Source organism: Excalfactoria chinensis, chromosome 3 (assembly GCF_039878825.1).
Source record: "Excalfactoria chinensis isolate bCotChi1 chromosome 3, bCotChi1.hap2, whole genome shotgun sequence".
NCBI classification, from domain to species: Eukaryota; Metazoa; Chordata; class Aves; order Galliformes; family Phasianidae; genus Excalfactoria; species Excalfactoria chinensis.
In genome coordinates, this window is record NC_092827.1 from 84606011 (window position 1) to 84618590 (window position 12580).

At 46.5% G+C, this 12580-nt stretch overlaps 2 protein-coding genes across 11 annotated transcripts in view; one reads left to right on the top strand and one right to left on the bottom strand.

The window, feature by feature from the left end:
• Window positions 1-7666, top strand: part of PPP2R5A (protein phosphatase 2 regulatory subunit B'alpha) — a 37683-nt gene extending 30017 nt beyond the window's left edge. Inside the window, exons 8-14 of one of the 2 annotated variants that reach the window (XM_072332563.1) lie at window positions 1544-1597; window positions 4023-4073; window positions 5027-5146; window positions 5241-5368; window positions 5764-5865; window positions 6337-6395; window positions 6479-7666. In XM_072332563.1, the coding sequence (XP_072188664.1) occupies window positions 1544-1597; window positions 4023-4073; window positions 5027-5146; window positions 5241-5368; window positions 5764-5865; window positions 6337-6395; window positions 6479-6498 (534 nt within the window). In that variant the 3' untranslated portion in view covers window positions 6499-7666. The remainder of the gene's footprint in view (window positions 1-1543; window positions 1598-4022; window positions 4074-5026; window positions 5147-5240; window positions 5369-5763; window positions 5866-6336; window positions 6396-6478) is intronic. The other variant, XM_072332562.1, reaches the window with a different exon arrangement.
• A 705-nt stretch (window positions 7667-8371) lies between these two features.
• Window positions 8372-12580, bottom strand: part of PACC1 (proton activated chloride channel 1) — a 74995-nt gene continuing 70786 nt past the window's right edge. For 7 of the 9 annotated variants that reach the window (XM_072332566.1, XM_072332565.1, XM_072332567.1 and 4 more), the window contains 2 exons: window positions 10158-10262; window positions 8372-9077 (listed from right to left, as the gene is read on the bottom strand). In XM_072332566.1, coding sequence (XP_072188667.1) covers window positions 8916-9077; window positions 10158-10262 — 267 coding nt within the window. In that variant the 3' untranslated portion in view covers window positions 8372-8915. The remainder of the gene's footprint in view (window positions 9078-10157; window positions 10263-12580) is intronic. The other 2 variants (XR_011903113.1, XM_072332564.1) reach the window with 2 other exon arrangements.

Below are 12580 nucleotides of genomic sequence, written 5' to 3' on the forward strand. Positions count from 1 at the left end.
AATCCCAGACCTTTGTTCTGTGCTCTTATCACTTTTTAAATGTAGTCTACATGCTGTGTATCAAGGAACCCCGAGTGTGGCTAGGTGCTTATTTCAGAAGTGCTTTATTTCTAAAGCCTTCCAGGGATTGTGAGGGGGGAAGGGTGTTGGGTAGAAGCAGCAGAAATGCACAATAGCTCTCTGGCTCAGCTAGAAATTATGTAGATCCATGACATGCTGTCAGAGTGCAGCAGTTATTCATTTGACTTCCATTCTCATGCTTAGTGAGGCCGTTCATCTTGTTGGAGGAATAATGTATATCCTTGCCAGACATACGGCACTTAAACATTGAATACATTTGATGTAAACTTACAAGTAATTCAGCTTGGCTAATTAAAAAATAGCTTTGTTAACTCAGTCCGCCTGCTAATACAGCTCCTTTATAGACAAAATGAGGAAATGAGTTTCTAATTAAAGCAAAATCATTATGACTGTATAGAGTACAAACAGGATTGAGAGCTCAGTTAAGACTGTATATGAGAATTGGGAGTTAATTAGATCACTTGTCTCTGGGGTTTATTACTGTGCGATAGGCTGCCATGTGAAATGAAGGAGCTGGTCACATGCCAGAGGTATCTGTCTCCTTGATAGATCAGTAATGCAAGCTGCCCATTTTCTGTGATGCTGAATCTTGTCCATTGGTACCTACAAGGATGCTCTATACTCTGCTGTACTGGATACTGGAAAGCAGCATCTGGTTTGTTGAGCAGGCTGCTTGCCTGAACTACAGACCAGTAGTGCTTCGTACTAAACCAGCACTTGGCAATGAAGGAGCAATCCCATCGCTGTGTTTCTGCCTTCGTGTTAACCTCAAACCAGCACAGTCTGCCAGATGTAACCTCACTGCTGTGTTCCTACAGCACAAGGAGCCCACCCTTAAAAGATGAAGTCTTAAGGCTGGCTTCAGTTTGAGCCTTTGGTGTCTTTGAACAGTGGATAAGTGACACAGTAATGCCTTAATGGGAACTCGTGATGTCTGCATGTGCCCTACTGTTTTTTGAATCCACATCCTTATGAGCAGCAGCAGGAAGTTAGGCTTATTGTAATGGCCTGTTCTAGGATAACAGATTCAAAAAGGGAAGAAAAGAAGGTCATTCTTGATTTCAGGTTTGGCAATAGGCATGTAATGCACAGCAATAATTCTGTGTCTGGGTCAGATTGTGGGATGAAGCACACCGTGATTTCTCAAAATCAATCTGGATTGAATTTAGAAGTGTAACTATCACTGTGTGGCTTCTGTACATGGCAGAGCTGTGGTTGTTTGTCACTTAACTGTGTGCCAAGTAACTAACCAGTGTGTCAATAAGTGAGTATAGAGTGTGCAGTATCACTCCTCAGGCCCTTGAGCAGCAGTCACTGAGGGGGGGGGGAAGAACACAGCGTTGGGGTTTTATCCTTCCTTATTTTGTCATGCTCTGAATGCTCTCACGATAAGCTGTGCTGTTTAGTTGTGCTGCAGTGTCAGCCAGTGTCTGTTTAAATAACTGTGTGACTTACCTTCTAGCTCGCCTATTGTGTTGTACAGTTCCTGGAGAAAGACACAACTTTAACAGAGCCTGTAAGTGTTTTTCAGTCGCATGTTTTTCTGGTTTTAATTTCAACTTCTTGATTATGATCCATAGGCGTTTTTTAGAGGGGGGGGGAAGTGTAGGAGAAAGTCCCAGGTTTAAAGTGCACTTTCTCTTTATTTAGACAGAAGGGATGATGCTGACATTCCAAATGTGAAGTTTGTCTTTGGGGCTCCCAGGACCCCTCCTGGCAGCTGCAGTAGAGGTTGCTTCGGGCATCAGTGGCTTCTGCCACACTGCATCTCCTGTGGCACACACAGCCTGCACAGCCACGGAGGGAATGGCAGCGCTTCCTGCAGGCGGGCTGGCTGTGCCGTACTGAGTGCAGGCAGTGCTGCAGCTCCTGGGGAAGCAGAGCGGCACTGCAGCAGCCAGGGCAGAAACTGTTTGGTCAGCAACTGGAAAACCTTCCAGTAAGGAGGTGTTGGAAAGTTTAATACTTTGGCTATTCATGTGAATTTGCAGTAAAACTGCCTTTATAAAGAGAGTAGTAAGTGAAGATGTAAGAAACTGGAAGTGCTTGAAATGTGTTAAAACTTGATAAAGCCACTGATGAAATAGCATACGGATTTTTGCTGGGCTGTAGGTGAAGCAGTGCTTTAAGAAGGCCATCAGAAGGCTCCTTGAGTTCCACCCTGTAATTTTTCTGGCAGGAATTGTCTCTCAGGGTCAGTGCAGAGGACGTGTGTTCCGAGCCCATGTAGCTGTGGTAGCCTGCCTTAGGTCGGTCTTGATGTTTGCAGAGCTGACAGGAGCTCATTACCTAACCCTGCTGAGTGCCACAGCCTGTACAGGGATGGAATTTCATTTCATGAGAATCGGGCTGAATGTGCAGCCCTTGTGCGGAAGTTGTCTAGCAGGTGCCTGCTGCTGTAAGTCAGCTTTATGGGAACCTCGTAGCCCTGGGAGGAGTATTAAGTGTGTGTATTTTGTGCTGTGAGAACAGTGCAACTTCACATCTACGTTTGTGCAGTTCTGGGAAAAAAGGCTCTGAACTTCAGTATGCACATATCAGCTTTTCAGTGTAAGAGCGTGGTCAAGCTGGAAACTGATACTCCCTCTAAAGAGCGAGGAATAGGTATGCTGTGGGGGCATGCACTTTATAGCAGTAACATATCATTACTTTGACAAGTTGAGAACGTGGGTCCATGTAGTGAATGAAGTATTTTCAGCACCCATTGTCCACTGCTGGAAACTGGACTGTTGCAGCTGACCCAGCTCTGTGCCTTCAATACCAGTACATTCGTGCTCCAGGTTACAGAGATGTATGTTCAGTTCTAGTAGCTTTTCTTTGGGAGATGTACCCATCTGAAATGATTCTGGCTTTCTGGTGTTGTGTGGAGGAAGGGGAGGTGCTGGCAGACCGTACGTGTACCGGCTTGTTCTTCAGAAATAGAAAATACAAAGTCCTCATTTGCTGAGTTTCACCTGAAGTGACAGCCAGGCTTCTAGTTTGCGTATCCCAGGATAAAGCCTGGTGAGCACCTGCCATCATTAACTCCCTGTCAGCACGTCCCCTGTGGCAGTACGCACAGCTGTGAGCCAAACAGCCAGCTGGGAAGACTGGAGGAAACAGCCATGGGAAAATGGCAGTATGGAAGGCATTCATGTAGTAGGTGAAGCTCTGCAGTTGGTATGATCTATTAGGTGCTGCTGTCCCATAAAAGCTGAGGTTTGTCCTCACAATGAAATGTCAGTGCTTGAAGGTGGTTCCTGTGTCTGAAACGCGCAGTTTGGGCTTTCCTCAGCCAGTGCTGGTGCTTCAGGGCAGGTACTGGGTCAGGTGTCTGTTCTGGGGAACAGCTGCTGCTCCTTTTGCTGGTGGTGATTTCCCTCCTCTCCTGCCCCCCTTAGAGGCTGTGCTTTCCAAATACATTTCCCAAAGGGTTTTTGCACTCCTACATGAGGTAGTTTCCAGTGTAGATACTGAAATACGTTTTCTTTGTAAGTTCCCATCATTTCTGGTCTCCAGCCTTTGACACTTCAAATCATGGAAGAAAAAAAGGAATGGTGGAGGCCAGGGCTGCTGTTTGCTGTTTGTGCAGCCTGTGCACTGTGCAGCCTGTGCACTTTCTCATGGCCTGCAGAACCCACCGGGTGCAGTGCTCTGCAGTGTGTGTGTCAGGAGGGAGCAAGTAAGAGTACTGCAGTCTGCCTGCAGGGAGGTGAGCTTCATTTTGGGATGCTTTGATGATACTGACACGCTATCAGTTAGTGTAGGTGGTGCGGTGGGATGGAAAACCAAAGCAAGGTGAACATTTAAATGAGACAAAGTATTTTCATGGAATTGCTTTTAGCCTTATTCAGTTACTATTGAACCTCGGGAGGGAAAAAGACTTGTTTTTTTTTCTCCTCCATCTTATCAAATCTGTAACAGAAACGTGCTCTGGTTTAACTTGCTTGTCTCTCATACAGGTCATCAGAGGACTGCTCAAATTTTGGCCCAAGACTTGCAGTCAAAAAGAGGTTGGTTTTGTTTCCTCTCTTTTCTGTTTCTTTCCTGCTGTGCTGCAGACTGTGCCATGGCCGGGCTGTGCTCCCCAGCTCTGCTGCGCTTCTCAAGGGATCTTGCAACAAACTTGCAGCTCTTGAACCTTTATAGAGCGCTCATCTTTGCCACGCTACTCAGCGTAGTTCTTTGGCATGCCAGTTGTCACTGTGGTGCTGCTATGTTCAAACTGTGCTAGATGTTCATTCCAATTAAGATACCGTATAGAGAAATAGATTTTTGAGCTGAAAGTACTGCAGTGGTTGCAGTACGTTGGAGGCAGTCGTGTGTACCACAACCCAGATGTAGTCACTGAGATGCTGAATAGAACTCTGAAGCGTCCGTACGTTTGTCCGCAGGGTGAAAATAACTCTTAGTGCTCTGGGGAAGTTGGTTTTTATCTGGCTGGCTTTTCTTCTCTGTAATTCCAATGAGCACAGTCAGGAGCTGGACTTATGCCACCACAGCTCACCTCTGCTGCTGCCTGAGAGCAGGGCCCTGCAGCACTGCTGTCCCTTTAGTTGCAAGGCACTGAGTTTTTCCACGCCACCTGCCCACTGCCCTGCAGGATGTAGGTTAAAACCCCTGTAACTACTGGCTGCTTGAGCAGCTGCTCTGCAGACCTCAGAGGTAACCTCTGCTGCTACTCTGGAAGTAAAATGTTGCAGCTTTTATTACCTGTAAAGAAAATCAATTCTGCAGCAGCTCTGCCAGGTGCCAGAGCAGTCCCACAGAGGAACACCCCGAGGCAGGAACTGCATCCAGCTCGCTGGCACCGTGTGCTGCCTTCTTTCAGCCTGCAGAAATGCCTGTGGATCCCCAGGCGCTGCCCTGTGCATGTCCTTGTGTTTAAGCCCTATTTTGTTTCTGTTCCCACTGTCAATACAAACCATTCTCATGCTTGTTGATGTCTTTTCTTTCATACAAACAGGTGATGTTTTTAGGTGAAATTGAAGAAATCTTAGATGTAATAGAGCCGACACAATTCAAAAAAATAGAGGAGCCTTTATTTAAGCAAATATCCAAGTGTGTGTCAAGTTCACATTTTCAGGTAAAAATAATAATAATTAAAAAAAAAAAAACCACACAAAATCACCTGCGTTCATTTGTTTTCTGGTTGCTGACCCCCCAGCTTTGCTTTTCAGGTTGCAGAAAGAGCTTTGTACTTTTGGAATAATGAATATATCCTTAGTCTGATCGAGGAGAACATCGATAAAATTCTGCCAATTATGTTTGGTAGTTTGTACAAGATCTCCAAAGAACACTGGAACCCGTAAGTAACTCTCACTGCTCTGAGCTGAGGCCATACCCTTGCAGACGTGTCCTCCTTGGGACTTGGATGAAACCTGCTAAAATGGGTGTAATTTTCAGCAATGTCATGTGTCACTGTTGTGCATTATGATGGAGGACTGGAATCCACTCCAGAAATGAGGGAATTGGGATGTTCTAATGACAGTGCATCTCTGGTGATAACCAAAGCCGGGAGTTTCAAGTTAAATACTTGTTTGTTTGTTTGTTTATGGAGGGAACTGCAGCACAGGATTTTCTTTCAGAAACTGGGCTTTACAGCAGCACCTTAAATACAAAGTGCAGGGTCCAAAAAGGAAACTAAACAGTTGCTTAGTGAAGTATGTGCTGATTCTGATGGCTGTTCTCCTTCCATTCTAGAACCATTGTGGCACTGGTATATAATGTGCTGAAAACACTGATGGAAATGAACGGCAAGCTTTTCGATGAGCTCACCAGCTCGTATAAAGCAGAAAGGCAAAGGTAACGGGGTTTGCTTTGTTTTGTTTGCTTGTCCAAAAGGATGGTGCTGATGAGTCCATGCCTACAATGTGCCAGCTGAAATCTAGCACTGAGCTGCTGTGGCTGCAGGGTTCTGTAGAAGCACACAGTGGATACTGCTGCTGTGGGTGGCACTGCAGCAGGAGGCACCTGGTGAGGGAGAAGTGGGCTCAGGTGCTGCAGGGGCCACCTGGTGCTGTTGGCTGGAAAATACCTCACTGCTCAAACGCCTCTGTTGTCCCACCAGCCACCCAGCAGTGCTGCTGGAGCTGTGCTAGCACACTAAGGCTCCTTCCAGCAGCTGTACTTCCACTGGCTCAAAGTGCTCAGTATCTTGTTTGCAAACTGCAGTCATCTGCAAAACCACACTACAGTAACCATCTGACATGGCAGAGCACAGTTAGTGTTTTACTGCTCATCTTTACTAACTTGTATGCTTGCTTTTTAATGGAGGAAACGGAATGCCTCTGAACGTAGCTCTGGGGAAAAAACCTTAAGCTGCAGATTTCCAGGTACAGACCATGGCTGTTTGGTACCTGCTTCACCACACTGTGCTTAAAGATGGGCCTGAAATGGATACTTCACTCTTTTCCAGAGAGAAAAAGAAAGAATTAGAACGTGAGGAGCTGTGGAGAAAGCTCGAGGAGTTAAAGCTGAAGAAGGCGATGGCAGAGAATCAGAACAGCACTCACAGCGTGCTCAATGCACACAATACAAGTGCCAAATAAAAGAAATGACAGCCTCTGCTGGGCAAACACACGTTTTTGTACCCTCTTGAGATACGTACAACTTTGCAAGATAAACCTCATCAGTGCAGTAGGAACAGCCGGCTTTTCTCTGGCTAAATGTAAATGAGAAGATTGGAATTGCAATTCAGCATTGAAGTGCTGTCAGTACCACGGCATATTGTACATCTGTCTCATTATCGATATCTGTCACTTCCAGCGTTTCCTAGAACTGAATTATCATCCTTAATGAGTGAAATAATTACGGGAGTGGTGAGAATTATGACTTGAATTTTTGATTGTGTTGCACATAGGTGGTATAGTTTGCTATGTACATTTTTTCCTTGTTTTATATGTGCTTTTCACATCGCTGCATACCTTGGTGAAGATGATAGAGAAGGCTTCTAGTGGTGCTGTATTTTCTCAGATGGAACCAAGGTCGGTTACCGGTAGCACGAGACACACAGTGAGCATCCCTCGCAGCGCTGGAAGGATCTCTCAGGCGGTGCTGGTCAGGAACTCCTGACTGAATTCACGTGTCATTTTTGCATAAGGTCACTTAGTGTGAGACAGAACAGGGAGAGAAGGGCAGCTTCCACAGGGCAGGATGGCCCACGTGCTGGGTTACACACAGCGAGTGTCGCTACTTAACATTTCCTCCTGCTGCAGCTGAGGATGGAGCTTTGCTCAGAGAGCCCATCAGTGATTACCCTGAGATTACAGAGGGTTCTCCTGGACACTGCCCATCTGCTGTGGCCATTTCTGTGTTACTTTTAGCACCTGGTGGATGGATGAGCAATACTAAAAAGGGGGCTCCTTTTCAGTAAGGAGGGCGGGCTGTCAGCAACCAGGTCCTTGTTTTATTTAAAGAAAATGCAGCCCACCTCGTGAAAGTGGGGAGTTGACTTTGGAAGTCTTGTCTGTCACCTGATCAAGTACCTTTCACACCTTTTATCAGAGTACCATTCCAATCTCATCATTGCAGTTGTGTGGAAAACTTTTGTAATGAAAGATCTTTGGGGAACTGAGCAGCATTCAATAAAGTCTTTATGTTTGTATTTAGTGCTGTAATCACATCTTTGTGCTCATAAAGACCAGAGTGTTAGAATGGCTCTTACCAACGACCCTTGGCCTGTACCACTCTTGGCAGTGTCAAGGCACTTAGAGTGTGGCTTCTAAACCTCAGTGTGTGCCTCGATTTTGCTCTGGGAAGCACCTGAAAATAAATTAGTACATTTTGTCCCAGAATATTTCCTTAGAAGGCAAAGAGGAAAAAAAATTGGGAGTACACTTACTTACCACTTAATTACCAAGCCATTAGTGGAGGATGGAAGAAGAAAATATGGCACGGCATGCTTCCCTTCTTGCAACAAACCTTACAGAGCAAACACGGTGGTGAGTGGTGCACTGCTGCCTTGCAGACTGCACAGCTCCCAGTCGTTACACGTCTGACCAGCAAGGGACTTATAAGGAAGAAAAGGACTCCACCACCCCAGCACAGCTCATTACTGCACGTTCTCTTTAGAACAGAGAATCACATTTAAGTGCCAGGCTGATGAAAGGCTCCATTAGTACCTTAGCAAAGACTGCAAGAAGCAGGGAGGAGCAGCAGCCCAAGTCTCTCTCTGAAACTGTCGAGTTGCCTGAGGTAGACTGATCAGAAATACATAAACAACATCTTGTGTTAATAATCCTGTCCAGATCGTTACCTCCTGTAGATACCCAGCTGGATTAGGCAGCTTCAGAGAAGGATGTGACAGCTCGTTTCAATCTTACTTTATTTTTTTTCAATAGTCAAGTCAATACACTTCAAATGAGAAACGCTGCAGTAGAAATTCCAGTGTATTTGGTTTGTTTTAAACATTCTTTGGAGAGGGGAGGCCGGACTGTTTTGTTGTTTGGGTTTTACCTTCCGCAAAGTACAGTCAAGGAAGTAACCGCTCTCTGGTAGCGGATACGGGTTCGGAGCCCAGGCAGCACTTTCACAGCCTGCTGTTCTGAGCAGCGTTCTAAACAGTTCCTTTGGTTTGTTTTAAAGAATCTAACTGCTACAGTAGAGAGCCCCCCTCGCTCCCCCCACACACGAGGTCAACTCGTTAAATCTGGAATAGAAAAGGATGAGTTTGTTAGAGCTGTTCCTAGAGTTAAGCTCTTCCCAGAGGTTCAGACGTCAGTTCACGAGGCCGCTCCTTCAGCAGCTGTGTTTTTCCTGAAGAAAACATACCTGCTGGCTGCACTGCCCATGGGAGCTGATTCCAGCTCTGCTCCGTCCCTCCTGCTGCAGATACTTACGGGGCAGTTTTAGTCTCAGCTTATGTGGTTCATGACTTGACTCCTTCTCTTCAGATGTCTCTTTCGGATTTTGATCATCCACTTCACACTTAACTTAGCAAAGTCTGCAGCCTTAAACAGAGCCAAAAAGATACCGCAGAGAAGAGCAATCGTGTTCCAAGGATTTGCTGTGATTATCTGCAAGAGATTGAAAATGTTCTTCTCCTCAATCTCCTTGGCATACAGTCCTACCTGTCCATTAACCAGCACGGCCGTTCTTCAAACAGCAGTTTGGCAGCGCACGCCTCCACGCTGCAAAGAAGGGCTGAGGCCCCGCACCACACCTGTGCCTCCTTCATTCCCTTCCTTCTGTGAGAGAGGAAGCGCTCTGCCAGGAGCTGCCCTGTGCCCTGCTCAATTCCTTCTGACCTCGGGGCTTGCTAAATGCTTTCAATAAATACGGCTATATTAGCAACTGACAGCGTGATGTACAGATTTAAGAAACACGAGCAATCACAAGGAAGAGGCTCTTCCATTAAGACCAAACAAAGCCAGAACTACTGGAAAGCTCCGACAAGACTCACTGTAATGATAAACCACATTCTGACAGCAGCAACTGCCTCCGTAGAACTACAGCAAGTATCTCCTTTTCTATTTTTAACTACGCTTGGTTCAGGAGTAGTGGATCTTATTTACAGTTTGCAATTCTTCTGGCACCTCCGGGCACAGCGATGACTCTTGGGACCTCAGGATGAAGCGAGCGGATTTAGGTTTAAGCAGCAATAAGGTAACACAGCTTTCAGATTTGCTGCGTGTACCAGACACTGACAGTCAGCACAGAGGCGGCAGCACGGGGTCACAAGCTGAGCCACAGGGTTTGCAACCAGGCTGCCCCTATCATAGATCCACCCAACACAGCAGCATGGGCTGCAGCATCAGCAGGAGGAAATTAACAGCGCCCTCCTCCCAGCTGGAAGGTGGTGGGGGCACACGGGCCATCCCACGGGCTGAAGGTGCTTCCTCTTAGCTACACACACCTCTGGCTGCCAAGGTAATGTGGTGTCACTGAGCCAAGGAAGGACATCTGGTGCTCTTGAGCCCCACTGGCTATTGATTACTGAATGTATAAAAACCACAACAAAGCCCCGCAGAGTGAGACTGCAAAACCAACATCACTCTGTTACCTCGGTCCATGCAGAAGCTCTGACATATCACACACACAAACACACACCATCAGCACGTCAGGCAAGAAAATAAAGTGCAAGGCTGTTCACTTACATCTTGAACGGTCTGTATAAAAGGGTCCTTCCATTCAAACACCACAAAAAACAGCTGGTCATTTCTCAGCTTAGTCCTCTGGTCAATGTAGTTAACCACGCTGGTCTGGGGAGGAAGAAAAGAGAAAGGTGAAGAAGGTGCAGATGACTTTCTGCAGTTGTACAGTCCAGTCTTCAGTGCACCAGAAAAGGCGAGTAAGGCGATTTGAGCAGGCTGTTCTGCCTCTGCCTGCAGTGTCAGGCTTTCACAGCACAGAACATCAGTTTCCTCCATCTGTTTCGTGATCACATTCACTTCCTGTTTCTCACCTAATACAACACTGTGTCACTTCAGATGGGCAGCCGAGGCTTCTGTTATATATAGCAGTGCTTCATTGTTCCTACTTGGTGTTGTGCTGTGTCAGCAAGCAGAGGTACGACCACAGCACACGCTGCAGCAGCAGCACAGCTCTGAGCTGGTATAGCATGTACCAGCACAGGAAGCCCCACTCCATTCACCCTTGGTGTTGATGATCACTTTTGTCCCCATTACATTTTGTCCCCACTTACCACAGAACTACAGTGATGGTGGCAGGAATGGGCTCGGGTTTGGGGCTTTTTTGTGTGTTTTTTATAAAGAACCATGTGCAGAACAAGCTGGATACCAGCAACTGCAGAGGGAAAAAGGGAAAAGCAGCCTACACGCTGCTGGCCAAACCGTACCTCCCAGTGCTGCCCTTTGGCTGAACTACTGTTTGAAAGGACCACTGCGTGGTGCAGAGTGCTGTGACACCTCCCAGCAGCTGCAACACACCTACAGCTCAGGGGACCACGGAGATGGTGCAGCCATGTGGAGCTCTAGGCCAAAGAGTGACAACTGGGAAATGGAGGCATCAGGTCTTGTAAGGGTGGCTAATATAAAGATGTTAATGAAGATGATGGTAAGTATACAAAGGTTATATGTAAAAGAAAACTCACCAGTGTTGATGCCTTGACCGGAGGGGCTGGGGCAGTCTTCACTGAGGAGCAATCTCCAAGAGATGCTGCCTAACTAGGGGTCAGCCCTTAAATGAGGTCTCAGAGGAGGTGGAGTTGAGCTCCACCCCTTCCAGGAGCACAGCTACATCACTCTCACCTGTGCTCCCACAGCTGACCCGACACTTGCCTCAGCTGATTAATCAGAGGTTCAGGCTGTGATCACCCATTTCCCATACAGGTCTCAACAGCCATGTGTTTTCTAGTCAAACCCCTTTGCCGCACATTCAGCCTATGCTTCTATGGCTCCTTTACCTATTGCAGCATACAACACCCCAGCTGCACTCACTCAGGAAAACTGCACAATAGGAAAGCAGGTCACAAAGGCAATGGGGAAGGCAGAACAGACCGAGTAATGACTGCTGCGCTACTCGCTGACCGACTGGCTGTTTGACCCAGTATTTGTGTCCAGCTTTCTGCTACGCTGCCTCCCCGTTTTAGATTTGACAGGCCAATGAACTTCCTTATTCCATCTGAGCAGACACTGTGCTGTCAAACAGCAAGTGCAATTAGTCTGAACTATTTCAACCTCTGCAGTATTTATTAATAGGTAACTGACATTAATTAATAGGTAACTGAAACGTGAAATGCACATTTGTACCAATTCCTACGTCCTTTCTTTAATAAAACAAACAGCCCACGCAGATGATTGGGAAGCTCAGCCAACTGCTGGACTAAACGGATGCTTGCGGTAACAAACAGCTCACCCTTGATTCTGGGTCAGTCTTTTGTTTCTTCTCTGAGATGCTTCAGATGTGGGCACACAGCAAAGACTTAAAAAAATAGTAAAACCCAACGTTACATAAATACCACAAGTGGCAAGTGAAACAGGGCTGCAGATGACGAAGGGCAGACAGCTGCTGTCAGTGCTCATAAGACATCAGCTGACTGGGACATCCTTTCCTCCAGACTAAGGCCCACACTGCAGGACTTCACAATTCTCCTACTCTCCCACAGCAGAGCTGAGGTTACCCGCCCACAGTCACAGCTTGTCCATCAAGGCTCTGCCACAGAAGGCCTCTCCCATCAACACTCAGAACACACTCCTGTCTGTCACTGTGAGCAGTCGGACTTATTTCATTTCTATCTAAGTTTGCATCTTCCACCTGCATACTTTCTAGCTGGAGATACTGCAAGAAGTTGAGTTACTCCAGGTTTCTAAGGGTAATTAATAGATAAAAATCCCAATCCCAAACAAAAAGCAGATATGACAGTGTTATAATCAATACACAGCTTATATTTATGCCTTCATTTTAACATCAGCCCTTGTAGCAACCTAAAAAGCACCTCTTTCCATTTGCAGCTCCTCTACCTCGAACTAAGGTAGCTCTGTCTTTTCAGACCCACGTGTTGGATACAGGTGTCACAACACAATCAGGGCCTCAAACTTCTCACCTATCTGTTAGATGC